This window comes from Anolis sagrei, chromosome 3 (assembly GCF_037176765.1).
Source record: "Anolis sagrei isolate rAnoSag1 chromosome 3, rAnoSag1.mat, whole genome shotgun sequence".
NCBI classification, from domain to species: domain Eukaryota; kingdom Metazoa; phylum Chordata; class Lepidosauria; order Squamata; family Dactyloidae; genus Anolis; species Anolis sagrei.
In genome coordinates, this window is record NC_090023.1 from 1,422,501 (window position 1) to 1,443,532 (window position 21,032).

The 21,032-nt window shown below is 46.8% G+C and overlaps 1 protein-coding gene across 1 annotated transcript in view; it reads right to left on the reverse strand.

Moving 5' to 3' along the window:
* The window catches only part of CCKBR (cholecystokinin B receptor), a 44,441-nt gene extending 24,167 nt beyond the window's left edge, over positions 1–20,274 (reverse strand). Inside the window, exons 1-3 of the mRNA XM_060771341.2 lie at positions 19,951–20,274; positions 13,924–14,175; positions 11,456–11,711 (exon numbers count right to left, since the gene is read on the reverse strand). Coding sequence (XP_060627324.2) covers positions 11,456–11,711; positions 13,924–14,175; positions 19,951–20,131 — 689 coding nt within the window. The 5' untranslated portion in view covers positions 20,132–20,274. The remainder of the gene's footprint in view (positions 1–11,455; positions 11,712–13,923; positions 14,176–19,950) is intronic.
* Between the last annotated feature and the right edge of the window lie 758 nt (positions 20,275–21,032).

Below are 21,032 nucleotides of genomic sequence, written 5' to 3' on the forward strand. Positions count from 1 at the left end.
CATCATCATCGGGTTGTTGTAAGTTGTTCGGGCTATTTGGCCATGCTCTAGAAGCATTCTCTCCTGACGTTTTGCCTGCATCTATGGCAGGCATCCTCAGAGGTTGTGAGATCTTCGCCTTCGACAATACATCATCATCATCATCATCATCATCGGGTTGTTGTAGGTTTTTCGGGCTATTTGGCCATGCTCTAGAAGCATTCTCTCCTGACATTTCTCCTGCATCTATGGCAAGCATCCTCAGAGGTTGTGAGATCTTCGCCTTCGACAATACATCATCATCATCATCATCATCGGGTTGTTGTAGGTTTTTCGGGCTATTTGGCCATGCTCTAGAAGCATTCTCTCCTGACATTTCTCCTGCATCTATGGCAAGCATCCTCAGAGGTTGTGAGATCTTTGCCTTCAACAATACATCATCATCATCATTATCGGATTGTTGTAAGTTGTTCGGGCTATTTGGCCATGCTCTAGAAGCATTCTCTCCTGACGTTTTGCCTGCATCTATGGCAGGCATCCTCAGATGTTGTTGTGAGATCTTCGCCTTCGACAATACATCATCATCATCATCATCATCATCATCATCATCACCATTGGGTTGTTGTAGGTTTTTCGGGCTATTTGGCCATGCTCTAGAAGCATTCTCTCCTGACATTTCTCCTGCATCTAGGGCAGGCATCCTCAGAGGTTGTGAGATCTTCGCCTTCGACACTACATCATCACCATTGTAACGAAGCGTTAATCCCACCGCTTGTCAACCAAAAATTATGTGAAGAAGTATTAATCTTCTTTAATGTCACCAATATTCTGTGAGGAACCTTCTTTCAAATATCTATTAAGCTGCCACCAATATGTTTAGAGACGCTGGTTTATGTCTCTGTTTATCCTTAGTTGTGTTGTGAGGTGATTTTGGTAGTGTGGAATGCACCAAGCATAGAAGCAATGGAGGAGGCAGGTTTGAAATAAAAAGAGAACAAGTTTTATTGTTAACAGAACGTAATTGTTGCAGTTTTGAGAGTTTGAACTTGGCACAAGGCTTGATGTTACAAAATGGCTGGTTTGAGATACTTTCAGGCTTCTGAATGTTACAAATCTACAAACTCCTTCTTTAGTGAAGTGCTTATACTATTCCAGAGTTCCCTATTGTGAATGTCCACACTGTTTGCCCTATACTCGGAACAAACCACTGATCACCAGTCTTTCCTTACTGGCGATCCTTAAAACCCCCTCTGTTAGATTCTTTAACCTAAGCAATCTAACAAGGTAACACCTTCAGCTCTCTTGCTGAAGAAATATTCACAATTTCTAAGAACTGCTGAATTCTCACAGCTTCACAACAGAGCCCTAACTAACTGGCTCTGCTCTTCTCCGGGTCTCCTCCACCGGACTAAACTACTTTCCCCCAGAGTCCTTTCTTGACTCTGCTATTTCCCAGAGCCCTTAACTGGCTCTGCTCTTTTCCGGGTCTCCTCCACCGGACTGGAGCTTAACTGCCACACTCCAACCTTTTTCTCCTTAAGCTCCGCCCACCTTCTCTGAGGCTTTGTCTTGTCACCATGGCAACCTATCCCTCACAGCTAGGCCATGGCAATAAATGTAATACATAAATACCGTTTAAACACAGTACATTAAACACTCTATAATAAACATTATAAATACAGTTTAAACACATTATAAATAACACTTTATAATGAACACATCTCTACACCTTCCTCCCCAGAAATATTATTTTTGTATATTTCTTAATCCTAGAATAGCAAAAATAATCTCACATATTATTTAACAATATATACATATACATCAATTCTGAAAGGGAAACATATTATGGTTAAGTATATTTCAATTATCATACATACAAACCTTTAACCTATGGAATTCTAGTATCATCTATGGATGTGGTATCAAAGTCTCACATTTTTATACTTATATATATATTCGTAAATATCTATTGCCTATTGTAAAACATATATACCTACCACACTTTATTATAATGGGATTATATCTTATATCTATGGTATGGAACATATACAGTTCACCCCTGTAATAACATCATATATTTTATAAGTCTATAATAAAACAGTATACCCATTTTGTTTAAATATTATACTATACTATTTTATACTATATTACACATACATTAGATTTTAAAAGCTAAATCCTTTTCCATGGAATCAGTATTGATGAAACACCTTCCAATGAAACTAACAGGCTAACACTAAACCTATATCTATATAGATTACCTGAATAAAACTATCCTTGTCTAAATGTGTTTCTATCCCATTAACATATATAATTGACTTTCTACCTAGTCTGGTCAATTTACAAGACATTTATCTATATACCATACCACAACTTTTTTCCATACATATGGTCCCACTTTGTTAATAGCCCACACAATAGTTAAACTCCCACATTTGATCATTGACATGTCTTAGTGTCCAATGTCCCATGGTTCAAACACAACCTCGGTTGTATTGGACCAACTGTCCACAGCAATGTCTCTTTATGATGATCTTTTAGCTTCTTTCTTCCACTTCTTCGTTTCTTCTTTTTAGGTTTCTTCTTTTGTCTGACCTTCCAATTATCAGGAACAGTTTTGTTTCCATCGATTTTCAGGGCTTGAACAATGGCTTGCTTCCATGAAGCATCAGGTTGTGGTGAATAATCTGGAATTCCTCGAGCATCTTTTCTTGGCACTGAAGAGAACTCACTGTCCTTGGAAGAACGAACACGAATATTGTCCTTCTTCATGGCAAGCTCATCACTGCTATCTGGACAAACTTCCAAAGCTAGAAATTGCAGCTTTTTCTTTTTATCATCACCAATATAGTCTGTGTATATTAGTTTTCTTGTCAGTCTATCAGCTTGGCTTTTATTCTCTCTTTCCTCTCCGTTCAAGGATAAAGGAGATCTCTCTTCCGACACATGGCCAAATCTTCTTTTTCTGTTCACTTTCTCTTCAGATGTATGGATCTTTGTTTCACAGAAGACCCCTGGATATTCTGAACTCGCATCAGCTTCTACTGTCACATCCAGAGTTTGTTTTCCTTTAGCTTTCTCTTTTACTTTTAATTTATTGTCTTTGTCAAAAAGTTCAGCTGAGGTAATTTCTTTATGTGGCGCTGAAGGAAATACATCTTTTAAGGTCAAGGATTCCTCTTTCTCCTCAGAGTTTATCACTTGTCTTTCCAGACCTATTGTTTCTATACTCTCTTCACTGGCTCTCAAATATTCAGCCACTGGAATCGGCTCTGCTGCAGGGCTTGTTCCTCGTTCGCATGGTCTCTTCTGGCTGTACACTTCTGACTTTATATTTGGAACACCATCCTCAGCAATAAATCTATAGGGTTGTTCCTTTGCTCTTTGTTCCTGTTGAATTTCTTTGACTCCTCCTGTCTTCTTAATAAGCTCAGCAACCGTAGTGCTAGATTCTGGCTTCTCGTCCCCATCTTGTTGTATGGTGAAACACAGGGCTTTCTGTTCAGGGCTTTCATTGTTACATTCTTTCTCCCCATACGCCATCTTACAGTATTTAATCTCTTCAGCCAAATCATTTCCAATTAAACATTGATATGGTATGTCAGGACTGACTGCAAAATCCCACACACCCTTCCATCCTTTATATTCTATTGGCAAGGTCACCACGGGTGTCGGGATCGCGGGACCTAAACCTTTTAATCTTACTTCAGAGGTTGGCTGTTGAAATTTCTGAGGTATTATTTCAGGGTGCGCGATGCATATTTCGGAACCTGTATCTCTGAGTGCTTTCCTGTCTTTGTGATCAATATAAATGGTTTCTAAATAGTCCTTAGATGGGCTGCCTGACAGGATAAACAGACATTGTTTCTCTTGAGGCTCCGAGCTTGAACTCTCCTTTGAAACAGTATCTGCTTCTGCCCTTGGTGTTTCTTTCATTTTATTCACAAAGAGGGTTGTTTTCTCTTTCCTTAACAAGGGACATTGATATTTTAAATGATTCCATTCTCCACATAGATAGCACCGTCGTTTTACCTCAGGAGCAGTTGGTCTTATTACACTCTGCCTCCTATAGGGGGTGTTTTCTATGTCAGCACCCTTTTCTTGCTGTGGGCGCTTTTGTTGTGAATAAAATGGCTGCCTGTTTGTTCTTTTGTCCCCTGGCAGATCTTCTCTTTTGAATCCTTCTTTCAAGGTTGTTATTTGATCCGCCATACCCGCTGCCTCTACAATCGTGGATGGCTTGCGATCTTGAATCACCCAACGAATTTCATAAGGAACTAATTGGAAAAATTGTTCCAATTTCAAAAGTTCCCTCAGCTGATGATAATCTTCTACCTCAGACGTCTTTATCCAACTATCAAACAGTTGAGACAATCTAGAGGCCACCTGAGCAAAACTTTGTGTTTTATCTTTCTTCAACGTCCTGAACTTAAATCTATAATATTCAGGAGTCAATCTATATTCCTGTTGAACCTGCTTCTTAAACAGATCATAGTCTCTACAAGACTCCTCCGGCATCTGTCCATAAATCTGTAAAAGCTTCTCATTTATCTGAGGCCTTAGGTATATCATCCATTTGTCTTTAGCCAACCCAAAATCTCGACAACATCTTTCAAAAGATATAAGGAATTTCTCTGGGTCATCTCCTTTGGTAAATTTTGGGAATTTCTTTGTCAAATCTGGGGTATCCACTCCAGATCTCCCTTCCTGGACAACACTGGATGTTTGAGACAAAGCCAATCTTTGTTTTTCTAGCTCAAATTCTCTCTCTCTTTGTCTTTCCTCCATTTCTCTCTCTCTTTGTCTTTCCTCCATCTCCAATCGTCTCATCTCTAATCGTTTTTCCTCCATCTCCAGTTTGTATTTATAAGCCATTTCTGACATAGGCACTAACTCTGTCTCTGCCTCAGAGCCCGAACTTTCCCCTTGGTCTCCCTCTCTTTCTTCAGCCAGCTTTCTCTGTCGCCTGGTAGCCATTTTTCAGCAACTTTTACCTCACAACTTATTTTAAAATTAAACTTAAGGCACTTGATTAGTTGTTACACGAATCCCGTCGTCTGCCACCAAAAATGTAACGAAGCGTTAATCCCACCGCTTGTCAACCAAAAATTATGTGAAGAAGTATTAATCTTCTTTAATGTCACCAATATTCTGTGAGGAACCTTCTTTCAAATATCTATTAAGCTGCCACCAATATGTTTAGAGACGCTGGTTTATGTCTCTGTTTATCCTTAGTTGTGTTGTGAGGTGATTTTGGTAGTGTGGAATGCACCAAGCATAGAAGCAATGGAGGAGGCAGGTTTGAAATAAAAAGAGAACAAGTTTTATTGTTAACAGAACGTAATTGTTGCAGTTTTGAGAGTTTGAACTTGGCACAAGGCTTGATGTTACAAAATGGCTGGTTTGAGATACTTTCAGGCTTCTGAATGTTACAAATCTACAAACTCCTTCTTTAGTGAAGTGCTTATACTATTCCAGAGTTCCCTATTGTGAATGTCCACACTGTTTGCCCTATACTCGGAACAAACCACTGATCACCAGTCTTTCCTTACTGGCGATCCTTAAAACCCCCTCTGTTAGATTCTTTAACCTAAGTAATCTAACAAGGTAACACCTTCAGCTCTCTTGCTGAAGAAATATTCACAATTTCTAAGAACTGCTGAATTCTCACAGCTTCACAACAGAGCCCTAACTAACTGGCTCTGCTCTTCTCCGGGTCTCCTCCACCGGACTAAACTACTTTCCCCCAGAGTCCTTTCTTGACTCTGCTATTTCCCAGAGCCCTTAACTGGCTCTGCTCTTTTCCGGGTCTCCTCCACCGGACTGGAGCTTAACTGCCACACTCCAACCTTTTTCTCCTTAAGCTCCGCCCACCTTCTCTGAGGCTTTGTCTTGTCACCATGGCAACCTATCCCTCACAGCTAGGCCATGGCAATAAATGTAATACATAAATACCGTTTAAACACAGTACATTAAACACTCTATAATAAACATTATAAATACAGTTTAAACACATTATAAATAACACTTTATAATGAACACATCTCTACACCATCATCCTCCCTGCCCCTCCATGTGGGGCTGAGGAGGGGGCAAGTACATAGAGTCCATCCATGCATCCATGGAAGGGGGCCACAAAGCAGGGAGAGACCCCCACCCAAAGGCCATCTATTAGGTCCAATCTGAGGTGGGCCACCCATCTTCTGCTCAAAGCGCCCATCGCCTTTGCCTCTTGGAAGCCCTTGTGAAGGTTGGCCGGGATCCCTCTGCACGTAACTCTGCACCCATTGGCTCAGGTCCAGCAGGAAACAATCTTGCTGACCACTGACCAGCCACGTGGAGAGGGAGGAGGATGGGAAGAGGTCCTAACAACACTTTGAGGCAGATTGGAGGGGAGGAGGTGGCCTGAGAGAAAGCATCGCCCCCACATCAATGCCTCCGTCTCCAGGCGCAAGTGACAAGATGTCAGCCCACGGAGGCAGAGGAGGCGGAGGAGGATTAATCAGGTCTCCGCAATCAGCATTAATTGGCTCTGGCATCCACATTCCTGCGCTTTGGCATCTCTGCTGGCGCTGATGCCGCCTGTCACCGGAAAGGAGGGCAGGAGGAGCCGCAATGGGGAGATGAGAACGGTCATCTGTGGTCGGAGAAGGTGTCTCAACCACAGGAATGGGCCAACTTGGGCCCTCCCTCCAGGTGTTTTGGACTCCAACTCCCACAATTACTAACAAGATGGCCCATGACTTTGTCCTCTTGGACCTGGACACTTGCGTCAATCACGGGATCATCTGCATACCCACGTCATCATCCCCTTCAGTTTGGCGCCCTCCACAATTGACTCAAGTGTCCAGTTGCAAGAGGACAAAGGCATGGGCCAACTTGGTCACTCCCTCCAGGTGTTTTCGACTCCAACTCCCACAATTACTAACAAGATGGCCCATGACTTTGTCCTCTTGGACCTGGACACTTGCGTCAATCACGGGATCATCTGCATACCCACGTCATCATCCCCTTCAGTTTGGCGCCCTCCACAATTGACTCAAGTGTCCAGTTGCAAGAGGACAAAGGCATGGGCCAACTTGGTCACTCCCTCCAGGTGTTTTCGACTCCAACTCCCACAATTTCTAACAAGATGGCCCATGACTTTGTCCTCTTGGAACTGGACACTTGTGTCAATCACGGGATCATCTGCATACCCACGTCATCATCCCCTTCAGTTTGGCGCCCTCCACAATTGACTCAAGTGTCCAGTTGCAAGAGGACAAAGGCATGGGCCAACTTGGTCACTCCCTCCAGGTGTTTTCGACTCCAACTCCCACAATTTCTAACAAGTTGGCCCATGACTTTGTCCTCTTGGACCTGGACACTTGCATCAATCACGGGATCATCTGCATACCCACGTCATCATCCCCTTCAGTTTGGCGCCCTCCACAATTGACTCAAGTGTCCAGTTGCAAGAGGACAAAGGCATGGGCCAACTTGGTCACTCCCTCCAGGTGTTTTCGACTCCAACTCCCACAATTACTAACAAGATGGCCCATGACTTTGTCCTCTTGGACCTGGACACTTGCGTCAATCACGGGATCATCTGCATACCCACGTCATCATCCCCTTCAGTTTGGCACCCTCCACAATTGACTCAAGTGTCCAGTTGCAAGAGGAAAAAGGCATGGGCCAACTTGGGCCCTCCCTCCAGGTGTTTTGGACTCCAACTCCCACAATTCCTAACAAGATGGCCCATGACTTTGTCCTCTTGGAACTGGACACTTGCATCAATCATGGGATCATCTGCATACCCAGGTCATCATCCCCTTCAGTTTGGCACCCTCCACAATGGACTCAAGTGTCCAGTTGCAAGAGGACAAAGGCATGGGCCAACTTGGGCCCTCCCTCCAGGTGTTTTGGACTCCAGCTCCCACAATTCCTAACAGCCTACCGGTCAAGTTGGCCCATGCCTTTGTCCTCTTGGAGCTGGACACTTGCGTCAATCACGGGATCATCTCCATACCCACGTCATCATCCCCTTCAGTTTGGCACCCTCCATAATTGACTCAAGTGTCCAGTTGCAAGAGGACAAAGGCATGGGCCAACTTGGGCCCTCCCACCAGGTGTTTTGGACTCCAACTCCCACAATTCCTAACAGCCTACCGGTCACGTTGGCCCATGCCTTTGTCCTCTTGGAACTGGACACTTGAGTCAATCACGGGATCATCTGCATACCCACGTCATCATCCCCTTCAGTTTGGCACCCTCCATAATTGACTCAAGTGTCCAGTTGCAAGAGGACAAAGGCATGGGCCAACTTGGGCCCTCCCTCCAGGTGTTTTCGACTCCAACTCCCACAATTACTAACAAGATGGCCCATGACTTTGTCCTCTTGGACCTGGACACTTGCGTCAATCACGGGATCATCTGCATACCCACGTCATCATCCCCTTCAGTTTGGCGCCCTCCACAATTGACTCAAGTGTCCAGTTGCAAGAGGACAAAGGCATGGGCCAACTTGGTCACTCCCTCCAGGTGTTTTCGACTCCAACTCCCACAATTTCTAACAAGTTGGCCCATGACTTTGTCCTCTTGGACCTGGACACTTGCATCAATCACGGGATCATCTGCATACCCACGTCATCATCCCCTTCAGTTTGGCGCCCTCCACAATTGACTCAAGTGTCCAGTTGCAAGAGGACAAAGGCATGGGCCAACTTGGTCACTCCCTCCAGGTGTTTTCGACTCCAACTCCCACAATTACTAACAAGATGGCCCATGACTTTGTCCTCTTGGACCTGGACACTTGCGTCAATCACGGGATCATCTGCATACCCACGTCATCATCCCCTTCAGTTTGGCACCCTCCACAATTGACTCAAGTGTCCAGTTGCAAGAGGAAAAAGGCATGGGCCAACTTGGGCCCTCCCTCCAGGTGTTTTGGACTCCAACTCCCACAATTCCTAACAAGATGGCCCATGACTTTGTCCTCTTGGAACTGGACACTTGCATCAATCATGGGATCATCTGCATACCCAGGTCATCATCCCCTTCAGTTTGGCACCCTCCACAATGGACTCAAGTGTCCAGTTGCAAGAGGACAAAGGCATGGGCCAACTTGGGCCCTCCCTCCAGGTGTTTTGGACTCCAACTCCCACAATTCCTAACAGCCTACTGGTCAAGTTGGCCCATGCCTTTGTCCTCTTGGAACTGGACACTTGTGTCAATCACGGGATCATCTGCATACCCACGTCATCATCCCCTTCAGTTTGGCACCCTCCACAATTGACTCAAGTGTCCAGTTGCAAGAGGAAAAAGGCATGGGCCAACTTGGGCCCTCCCTCCAGGTGTTTTCGACTCCAACTCCCACAATTCCTAACAAGATGGCCCATGCCTTTGTCCTCTTGGAACTGGACACTTGCATCAATCATGGGATCATCTGCATACCCAGGTCATCATCCCCTTCAGTTTGGCACCCTCCACAATGGACTCAAGTGTCCAGTTGCAAGAGGACAAAGGCATGGGCCAACTTGGGCCCTCCCTCCAGGTGTTTTGGACTCCAACTCCCACAATTCCTAACAGCCTACTGGTCAAGTTGGCCCATGCCTTTGTCCTCTTGGAACTGGACACTTGTGTCAATCACGGGATCATCTGCATACCCACGTCATCATCCCCTTCAGTTTGGCACCCTCCACAATGGACTCAAGTGTCCAGTTGCAAGAGGACAAAGGCATGGGCCAACTTGGGCCCTCCCTCCAGGTGTTTTGGACTCCAGCTCCCACAATTCCTAACAGCCTACCGGTCAAGTTGGCCCATGCCTTTGTCCTCTTGGAGCTGGACACTTGCGTCAATCACGGGATCATCTCCATACCCACGTCATCATCCCCTTCAGTTTGGCACCCTCCATAATTGACTCAAGTGTCCAGTTGCAAGAGGACAAAGGCATGGGCCAACTTGGGCCCTCCCACCAGGTGTTTTGGACTCCAACTCCCACAATTCCTAACAGCCTACCGGTCACGTTGGCCCATGCCTTTGTCCTCTTGGAACTGGACACTTGAGTCAATCACGGGATCATCTGCATACCCACGTCATCATCCCCTTCAGTTTGGCACCCTCCATAATTGACTCAAGTGTCCAGTTGCAAGAGGACAAAGGCATGGGCCAACTTGGGCCCTCCCTCCAGGTGTTTTGGACTCCAACTCCAGGTGTTTTGGACTCCAACTCCCACAATTCCTATTAGGAATTGTGGGAGTTGGAGTCCAAAACACCTGGAGGGAGGGCCCAAGTTGGCCCATGCCTGCTCAAGAGCATCTGCAGCATCCCAAGGGAATGAAGGGATCTTCTGCTGCTGCTTCCTCGCTGTAACAATAACATCATCTTCTCAAAGCCATTTGAAAAGGTGATGGACCTTCAGGTGGGAAGGGTCCAGAGAAGGATAACACAAGGGTCAAAGGCCTGGGAGTCAGGGATCCTTCCAAAGGATGGCGGAAGGGGTGACAGGGGGTGTTGAGCTTGGAGGAGAGGAGGGGACGTGAAGATCTGAAATCATATCCCAAAGAGCATTCTGAACCCCACCAACCATGGAATTGAATCAGACTTGGCACACAGAACTCCCATGACCAACAGAAAATACTGGAAAGGTCTGGTGGGCATTGACCCTGAGTTTTGGAGTTGTAGTTCACCTACACCCAGAGATCACCATGGACTCAAACAATGATGGATCTGGGCCAAACTCTACACGGATACTCAATATGCTCAAATGTGAACACTGGTGGAGTTGGGGAAAATAGAATCTTGACATTTGGGAGTTGTAGTTGCTGGGATTTATAGTTCACCTACAATCACATTGTGAACCCCACCAACGATGGAATTGAACCAAACTTGGCACACAGGTCTCCCATGACCAAGAGAAATACTGGAAGGGTTTGGTGGGCAGTGTCCTTTGGATTTGGAGTTGTAGTTCACCTACATCCAGAGAGCACTGTGGACTCAAACAATGATGGATCTGGACCAAACTTGGTATGAATACTCAATATGCCCTAATGTGAACACAGATGGAGTTTGGGGGAAATAGAATCTTGACATTTGGGAGTTGGAGTTGCTGGGATTTATAGTTCACCTACAATCACATTCTGAACCCCACCAACGATGGAATTGAACCAAACATCCCACACAGCAATGCTTGGCAGGGGACGGCTAGTAAATAAATAAATAAATAAATAAATAAATAAATAAATAAATAAAAAATAATAAATAATAAATAATAAATAATAAATAAATACATAAAATGCCTATTTTCCCTTTTGTCTATACTTTTTGTAAATAAACCACTATAGTTAGCTACTATTGGGCTCTGGGGGAAAAAGTGTTTCTGGGCTAGTGTGCAACATCTTGAGGATCAGAGATTCATTCACAGGCCTTCATGCTCCTCCCCCACAGTCTATACACACACACACAAACACACACTCACACCCCGTGCTAATGGACTGACCATGCCTGCCGGACGTGCATGCCGGGCCAGTGTGGGCTGCACTGGAAGATGTAGGGGTGCCCGGGCGGGGAGGAGATGGAGCTGTAGACCGGGTAGGGCAGCATCAGGAGGGCGGAGAGCAGCCAGGTAGCCGCGATGACCCGGTAGGCGTGGGAGCGGGTCTGCCAGACGCGGGACTGCAGCGGGTTGCAGATGGCGTTGTAGCGCTCAATGGCGATGGCCACCAGGCTGAAGGTGGAGACGCTCACCGACATCCCTGCCGGGCGGGACAAAACATAGAAGTCAGGCTGCAGAACAGCAACACACACACATATATATTGTCAGAGTGAGACCCTGCGGAGATGAGGTTACTAGATCACACAGACACAAAACAGGACACTGCAGTCTGCCAGTCTTAAAAATAACAAAGTTTACTTAGCACATCTGAATACACATCTACTTCCAAGCGAGCTTAATCAGGAACTACAACAGGAACTACAAAGCACAACTATAGTACGGTTACAGAACATCTGCTTATCAGTTTCACTTTGGCTGTCAACCGGATACTCCCTAATTCTTCCCAGACAGAGAGAAGTTGTTATCTAACTTCTGTCAAGGTCTCGTCTCTCTCTGCCTCTCTGTCTCTTATAACAACAATTCCAGCATACAATTGAACATAACTGAATCCATCTTGAATACATATGAACACCATTGTTAAACATATTGAAACACATTGAAAAACATACATGCATACTTTCAATAATCCTGACATATATGCAATCAATCCCCAAATGACAAACAAGAGAGTTTTGTGTATTGTCGAAGGCTTTCATGGCTGGAATCACTGGGTTGTTGTATGTTTTTCTGGGCTATATGGCCATGTTCTAGAGGCATTCTCTCCTGACGTTTCGCCTGCATCTATGGCAAGCATCCTCAGAGGTAGTGAGGTCTGTTGGAACTAGGATAAAAGGGTTTATATATCTGTGGAATGACCAGGGTGGGACAAAGGACTCTTGTCTGCTGGAGCTAGGTGGGAATGTTCCAACTGACCACCTTGATTGGCATTTGATGGCTTGGCAGTGCCTGGGGCAATCTTTTGTTGAGAGGTGATTAGATGTGCCTGATTGTTTCCTCTCTGTTGTTTTGCTGTTGTAATTTTAGAGTTTTTTAATATTGGTAGCCAGATTTTGTTCATTTTCATGGTTTATTTATTTATTTATTTATTATTAAATAATAAATTGTATAATTTTTAATGTATTTTTGTACTATTGTAATATTATGTTTATTGTGGTTTATCTTATTGTATTTTAATCCTATGCTGTTAGCTGGCCTGAGTCGCTCTTCGGAGGTCGAGAAGACCGGGTTATAAAAGCTTGAAATAATAAAAAATAAATAAATGGTTTCCTCCTTTCTGTTGAAATTGTCCACATGCTTCTTGTGGATTTCAGTGGCTTCTCTGTGTAGTCTGACATTACAACAGCAAGAGGTAGTGAGGATGCTTGCCATAGATGCAGGTGAAACGTCAGGAGAGAATGCCTCTAGACCATGGCCATATAGCCCAAAAAAACCTACAACAACCCAGTGATTCCAGCCATGAAAGCCTTCGACTATGTATGTATGTATGTTTAAAATGCAGTAGCTATGCACCAAGTGTAATGTATTCCTGTGTGGAAAGAGTTAACTGAACCATAGACAGAATGGCATTCCTAGAGAGGTCATAAATCAAGTGTATAGAACAAATGGACACAGCGGCGTACATACGTCACTCTGGAATGCAAGAGGTGTGGACTAGTACTGATAATGGTCAGTGAGTTCACAATGTAACGATTGGACGGTAAAGAAGCAAGTTTACGATGTGCTGAGTGTTAAGTAGCTTCTAATGTATATAGCTGTAAAATAAAGTGGTTTATAGCCTAAAGTAGCTGTGATTAATCTGTTCTTGCCTTGCTGTGCTGCCGATGCCACTGACAAGAACCCCTCCCCCCCAAAGCCACACAGAAGGGCCCCCAAAGAAAGGATAACCACAAAGAATGCTGCTCTTGTGGCAAACACTGTTGATGAGAGGGAGGTGATCAATAGGTATGTGATCAATAGGTAAAGAAGGAGAACATCAGCCTGCTAAGATAGAAGGACCCAGACTTAAACAAGACTTACTCCCGCTTCGGGTAAACCTCGACTGAACTATCCTCGTTTACCTGGAAATATTATCTCCCCGTGATATTATTACAAGTAGATGCCAATTATGGTGCTGCACTGTGTATTGAGATAAGCACGCACAACGCTGACTCTCTGATGTGATTGTTCTGGCACTTGGTAGAAGAGCAACTCTTTGACAGATCGAACCAATTAGGAGCCTTGCAGGCTGACGAGGGGAGAGCCTGACAACCTCGATATGCTGCTGAAACCTGGGCTGAGAGCCTTCTCCCCGCAGCCCTTCCTAATCAGATAAAGGAAGGATATTGGAGCAATTCCCGCAGCTAGCAACGCACCCATGAGGTAGGCCACGGCCTTGCAGATGACCTTCCCGAAGATGAAGTTTTGCATGATGTTGGGGATGAAGGTGAAGGGCATGCAGAAGAGGGCCACCATGAGGTCGCTGAGGGCCAGCGAGAGCAGGAAGGAGTTGGTGACGGTGCGCATGCGGCGGTTGAGCACCAGCACCACCACGATCAGGGCGTTGCCCACCAGGCTCAGCAGGAAGATGGCCGCGTAGAGCAGGACCCGCACCGACACGTCCAGGTCTGCGGCCGGGAAGAACAGAGGGGGGAGGAACACATGAATTAATTCAGACAATCAGTCAAAACATCAATCAATCATTGAATTTATCAAATCCTAGAGTTGGTAGAGATCCCTCCCCAAGATGGCCATCCAATCAATTAATCAATGGTCAATTATCCAATCAATCACATCCTAGAGTTGGTAGAGAACCACCCCCGAGATGGCCATCCAGTCAATTAATCAATCGATCAATCAATCAATCAATCATTCAGTCACTCACATCCCAGAATTGGTAGAGATCCCCCCCGATGGCAATCCAGTCAATTAATTAATCAATTGATCAATCATTCAATTAATCACATCCTAGAGTTGATAGAGATCCCCCCTGAGATGGTCATCAAGTCAATCAATCAATAAATCAATCAGTCAGTCAATCACATCCTAGAATTGGTAGAGATCCCCCCTGAGATGGCAATCCAGGCAATCAATCAATCAATCAATCAATAAATTAATCACATCCTAGAGTTGGTAGAGACTCCCCTAATGGCCATCGAGTCAATCAATCAATCCGTCATTCAATCAATTATTCAATTAATTGAATCCTTGAGTTGGTAGAGACCCTCCTCCCCAATAGCCATCCAATCATTCAATCAATCATTCAATTAATCAAATCCTAGAGTTAGTAGAGTTCCAATCAATCAATCAATCAATCAATCAATTATTCGATTAATTGAATCCTTGAGTTGGTAGAGACCTCCCTCCCCAATAGCCACCCAATCATTCAATTAATCAAATCCTAGAGTTGGTAGAGTTGGTAGAGTTCCAATCAATCAATCAATCAATCAATCAATCATTCAATTAATTGAATCCTTGAGTTGGTAGAGACCCCCCTCCCCAATAGCCATCCAATCATTCACTCAATCATTCAATTAATCAAATCCTAGAGTTGGTAGAATCCCAATCAATCAATCAATCAATTACTTGAATCCTAGAGTTAGTAGAGATTCTCCCTTGATGGCTATGTAGTCAGTCAACCAACCAATCAATTCATTCATTCATCCAATCAATCAAATCCTAGAGTTGGTAGAGAATCAATCAATCATTAGACCAATCATTCAATTAATTGCATCTTAGAGACACCCCACCAATGGCCATCCAGTCATTCATTCAATCAATCAATCAATTAATCAAATCCTAGAGTTGGTAGACACACATCCCCCCCCCAACAAATGGCCATCCAGTTTCATCTCATTCTGCCAGGCAGGAAGACATAAAGCCCTCCCGACAGATGCACACTCAGCCTCTGCTTAAAAGCCCCCAGAGAAAGGAGAAGACTCCCCTGGGCTCCCAGGAGACAGCGTATCCCACTAACAGTAGGCGAGACCCCCAAGGGCCATCCAATCCCACTACCCTGATTCTGCCGGGCAGGAAGGCACCATCGAAGCCCTCCCGGCAGGTGGGCAGGTGGACATCATGCGGCCTCTGCTTAAAGTCCTCTAGAGAGGGAAGGAGGCTCCACTGGGCTCCCAGGATCACGCTCAAGCAGGATCCCTTTTCCTTCCATTTGAATCCTCAACTCCATGGTGTCCCAGTCTCCGGAGGAGCAGAGAAGGAGTCTTGTCCTTTCTTCCTCCATGAAGACGGCTCTTTGGGAATGGGGGTGGGCAACTGGGTCTGGGGTCCCTCCTTCTCTTCTGGCCATTCTCTGCCACTGTTTGCTCAAAGACTTCTCATAGATTCATAGAATTATAGACTTAGAAGAGACCTCCAAAGGTCACCTAGTCCAACCCCCTTCTGCCATTTAGGGCAACCACAATCAAAGCACCATGGACAGCACTCTCAATGTTTCCCAGGAACTGTCCATGGTGAGAATTGTGAACTCCCCACCCCCCAATGCCTGGGAGTCAAGCAGTGCCCCCTTCCACCCCTCTCCCTTCTTTCCCCCTTTCCTTGTTTCCTTCCTCCCTGCCTTCTTTCTTTTCTTCCTTCTTTCCTCCTTTCCTTTCTCCCTCCCTCCCTCCCTCCCTCCCTCCCTCCCTCCCTTCCTTCCTTCCTTCCTTCCTTCCTCTCTTCCTCTTTTCCTCCCTCCCTCCTTCCTTCTTTCCTTCCTCCTTTCCTTCTTTTTCCTTCCTTCCTTCCTTCCTTCCTTCCTTCCTTCCTTCCTTCCTTCTTTCCTTCTTTTTTTCTTCCTTCCTTCCTTCTTCTTTCCTCCTTTCCTCCCTCCCTCCCTTCTCCTTCCTTCCTCCCTCCTTTCCTCCCTCCCTCTCTTCCTTCTTTTCTTCCTTATTTACTTCCTTTTTTCCTCCCTCCCTCCCTCCCTCCCTCCCTCCCTTCTTTCCTCCTTTCCTTCCTTCTTTCCTTCTTTCTTTCCTCCCTCCCTTCCCTCCTTCCTTCCTTCCTTCCTTCCTTCTTCCCTTCCTTCCTCCTTTCCTTCCTTCTTTCCTCCTTTTTTCCTCCCTCCCTCCCTCCTTTCCTTCCTTTCTCCCTCCCTCCCTCCCTCCCTTCTTTCCTTCCTCCTTTCCTTCTTTTTTCTTCCTTCCTTCCTTCCTTCCTTCCTTCTTTCCTTCTTTTTTTCTTCCTTCCTTCCTTCTTCTTTCCTCCTTTCCTCCCTCCCTCCCTTCTCCTTCCTTCCTCCCTCCTTTCCTCCCTCCCTCTCTTCCTTCTTTTCTTCCTTATTTACTTCCTTTTTTCCTTCCTCCCTCCCTCCCTCCCTCCCTCCCTCCCTCCCTCCCTCCCTTCTTTCCTCCTTTCCTTCCTTCTTTCCTTCTTTCTTTCCTCCCTCCCTTCCCTCCTTCCTTCCTTCCTTCCTTCCTTCCTTCCTTCCTTCTTCCCTTCCTTCCTCCTTTCCTTCCTTCTTTCCTCCTTTTTTCCTCCCTCCCTCCCTCCTTTCCTTCCTTTCTCCCTCCCTCCCTCCCTCCCTCCCTTCTTTCCTTCCTCCTTTCCTTCTTTTTTCTTCCTTCCTTCCTTCCTTCCTTCCTTCCTTCCTTCCTTCCTTCCTTCTTTCCTTCTTTTTTTCTTCCTTCCTTCCTTCTTCTTTCCTCCTTTCCTCCCTCCCTCCCTTCTCCTTCCTTCCTCCCTCCTTTCCTCCCTCCCTCTCTTCCTTCTTTTCTTCCTTATTTACTTCCTTCTTTCCTCCCTCCCTCCCTCCCTCCCTCCCTCCCTCCCTCCTTTCCTCCTTTCCTTCCTTCTTTCCTCCTTTTCTTCTTTCTTTCCTCCCTCCCTCCCTCCGTTCCTTCCTTCCTTCCTTCTTCCCTTCCTTCCTCCTTTCCTCCTTTTTTCCTCCCTCCTTTCCTTCCTTTCTCCCTCCCTCCCTCCCTCCCTTCCTTCCTAAATGGAAGGAGAATTGGACTAGATGTCCTTTGGGGTTTCCTTCCCACTTTGGGACTAGGATTGAGTAAGCAGAAGTGGGGTGTACCTGCACCGGGAGGGGCTTGGGTTGTGTTTTGCCTGCCTGGAAGAAAAAAGGAAGGAAGGAAGGAAGGAAGGAAGGAAGGAAAGAAGAGAGGGGAATTGGACTAGATGCCGTTTGGTGTTCCCTTGCCAATTTGAGACTCGAGGATGGAGTAAGCAGAAGTGGGGTGTCCCTGTTAATAGGAAGGGCTTGGGTGGTGCTTTGCCTGCCTGGAAGGAAAAAGAAAGGAAGGAAGGAGAAGAGGGGGATTGGACTAAATGGAAGGAGAATTGGACTAGATGTCCTTTGGGGTTTCCTTCCCACTTTGGGACTAGGATGGAGTAAGCAGAAGTGGGGTGTCCCTGCACCAGGAGGGGCTTGGGTTGTGTTTTGCCTGCCTGCCTGCCTGCCTGCCTGAAAGAAGGAAGGAGGAAAGGAAGGAAGGAAAGGAAGGAGGGAGGGATTGGACTAGATGTCCTTTGGGGTTCCCTTTCCACTTTGGTACTCTAGGAGGGAATAAACAGAAGTGGGGTTGCCTTGCACTGGGAAGGGCTTGGGTAGTGCTTTGCCTGCCTGGAAGGAAGGAAGGAAGGAAGGAAGGAAGGAAGGAAGGAAGGAGGGAGAAGACTAGAAGCCCTTTGGGGTTCCCTTCCCACTTATTCAATCCCAGTAGGATGGAATAAACAGAAGGGGCTTGATGTATTGACGAAGTCTTTCATGGCCGGAATCCCTGGGTAGTTGTAGGTTTTTTTGGGCTATATGGCCATGGTCTAGAGGCATTCTCTCCTGACGTTTCGCCTGCATCTATGGCAAGCATCCTCAGAGGTAGTGAGGTGGGCTTGGGTGGTGCTTTACCTTCCTGGAAGGAAGGAAGGAGGGAGGGAGGGAGGGAGGGAGGGAAGGAAGGGGGATTGGGCTAAATGGAAGGAGGATTGGACTAGATGCCCTTTGGGGTTCCCTTCCCACACTGGGACTCTAGGATGGATAAGCAGAAGTGGGGTGTCCCTGTTACTGGGAGGGGCTTGGGGTGTGCTTTACCTGCCTGGAAGAGAAAAGGAAGAAAGGAAGAATGAAGGTAGGAAGAGGGGGGGATTGGGCTAGATGGAAGGAGGATTGGACTAGATGCCCTTTGGGGTTCCCTTCCCACTTTGGGATTCCAGGATGGCGTAAGCAGAAGTGGGGTGTCCCTGTAACTAGGAGGGGTTTGGGTGCTGCTTTGCCTGCTTGGAAGAAAGGAAGTAAGTAAGGAAGGAAGTAAGTAAGGAAGGAAGGAAGGAATAAGGAAGGAAGGAGAGGGATTGGACTAAATGGAAGGAGGAATGGACTAGATGCCCTTTGGGGTTCCCTTCCCACTTATTCAATCCCAGTAGAATGCTGTAAGCAGAAGAGGGGTGTCCTTGTTATTGGGAAGGGCTTGGGGTGTGCTTTACCTGCCTGGATGTAAGAAAGGAAGGAAGGAAGGAAGGAAGGAAGGAAGGAAGGAAGGAAGGAAGGAAGGAAGGAAAAGAGGGGGATTGGACTAAATAGAAGAAGGATTGGGCTAGATGCCCTTTGGGGTTCCCCTCCCATTTTGGGATGCCAGGATGAAAGAATCAGAAGTGGGGTGTCCCTGTTACCGGGAGGTGCTTGGGTTGTGCTTTACCTGCCTGGAAGAAGGAAGGAAGGAAGGAAGGAAGGAAGGAAGGAAGGAAGGGGATGGGACTAGATGGTGGGAAGACTGGACTAGATATTCTTTGGGGTTCCCTTCCCACTTATGCAATCCCACTAGGATGCTGTAAGCAGAAGAGGGGTGTCCTTGTTATTGGGAAGGGCTTGGGGTGTGCTTTACCTGCCTGAAGGAAGAAAGGAAGGAAGGAAGGAAGGAAGGAAGGAAGGAAGGAAGGAAGAGAGGGGGATTGGACTAAATGAAAGGAGGTTTGGACTTGATGTCCTTTGGGGTTCCCTCCCCACTTTGGGATGCCAGGATGGAATAACCAGAAGTGGGGTGTCCCTGTTACCGGGAGGGGCTTGGGTGGTGCTTTACCTGCCTGGAAGAAAAAAAGGAAGGAAGCCAAAGGAAGGAAGGAAGGAAGGAAGGAAGGAAGGAAGGAAGGAAGGAAAGAAAGAAGAGAGAGAGAGATTGGACTAGATGCCCTTTGGGATTCTCTTGCCAATTGGGGACTAGGATGGAGTAAGCAGAAGTGGGGTGTCCCTGTATTGAGAGGGGCTTGGGTGCTGCTTTACCTGCCTGGAGGAAGGGGTCGGGCTGGATATCCTTTGGGGTTCCCACCCCCCTTTTGGGACTCCCTGATGCCCCTGTCTCCAGGGAGGGGGTGTTTTCCGGGGATTCCCCCTTTTTTTAAAAGGGAGGGGGTTGCCTTGGGGATGCCCTCCCTTCCGGGGGTGGGGGGTGGGGGTGTCTGCTCACCTCGTAGTCCTCGGAGGCCCCTCCGGGAGGGGTCGCAGCCCCCCAGCCCTGCTCCTCCTGCTGCTGATGCTCCAGATGGGGAGGGGGATGCTGCTGCCCCGGTCCCATTCCACGCGGAGGCGGCGGATGCGGGGTCGGGGCTCCGGCAGAGCGAGTCGTTGAAGGGCCGAGGAGGGTCCATGGCCGCCAAGGGGGAGACCCCGGCCCTTGGGGAGAAGGCAGAAGGGAAGGAAGGGAAGGAAGGAAGGAGGAAGCCCGGCTCCTCGCTCTGCCTCCTCTGCCTCTGCCTCTGCTTCTGCTTCTGCTTCTGCCTCTGCTACCGCCTCTGCCGCCTCTGCTTTGCCTGGGCGAAGGAAGCATGGCGCGCCCCCTGCAGGGCACAGAGGGAAGGGCGGCAGGCAAGGCAAGGCAAGAGCCCCCTCCTCCTCCTGCTCACACACCACCCTAGGGTTGGGAAGGGCCCCCTAAGGCCATCCAGTCCAACCTTTCTTCTGTGTAGTCTCGCCACCTTCTCTTGATCTCTTCGGTTTCTGTTAGGTCCCTGCCATCTTTGTTTTTAAGGCCCATTCGACCTCACTCCTCAGGATGTCTGGTTCTAATTCACTCACCACACTGTCAAAACTCTCCTAGATATTATTATCCTTCTTCTGTGTAGTCTCGCCACCTTCTCTTGATCTCTTCAGTTTCTGTTAGGTCCCTGCCATCTTTGTTTTTGGCAGGGACCTAACAGAAGCTGAAGAGATCAAGAGAAGGTGGCGAGACAACACAGAAGATCTGTATAGGAAGGATAATAATATCGAGGATAGTTTTGACGGTGTGGTGAATGAATTAGAACCAGACATCCTGAGGAGTGAGGTCGAATGGGCCTTAAAAACAAAGATGGCAGGGACCTAACAGAAGCTGGAGAGATCAAGAGAAGGTGGCGAGACTACACAGAAGATCTGTATAGGAAGGATAACAATATCGAGGATAGCTTTGACGGTGTGGTGAATGAATTAGAACCAGACATCCTGAGGAGTGAGGTTGAATGGGCCTTAAGAAGCATTGCTAACAACAAGGCAGCAGGAGACAACGGGATCCCA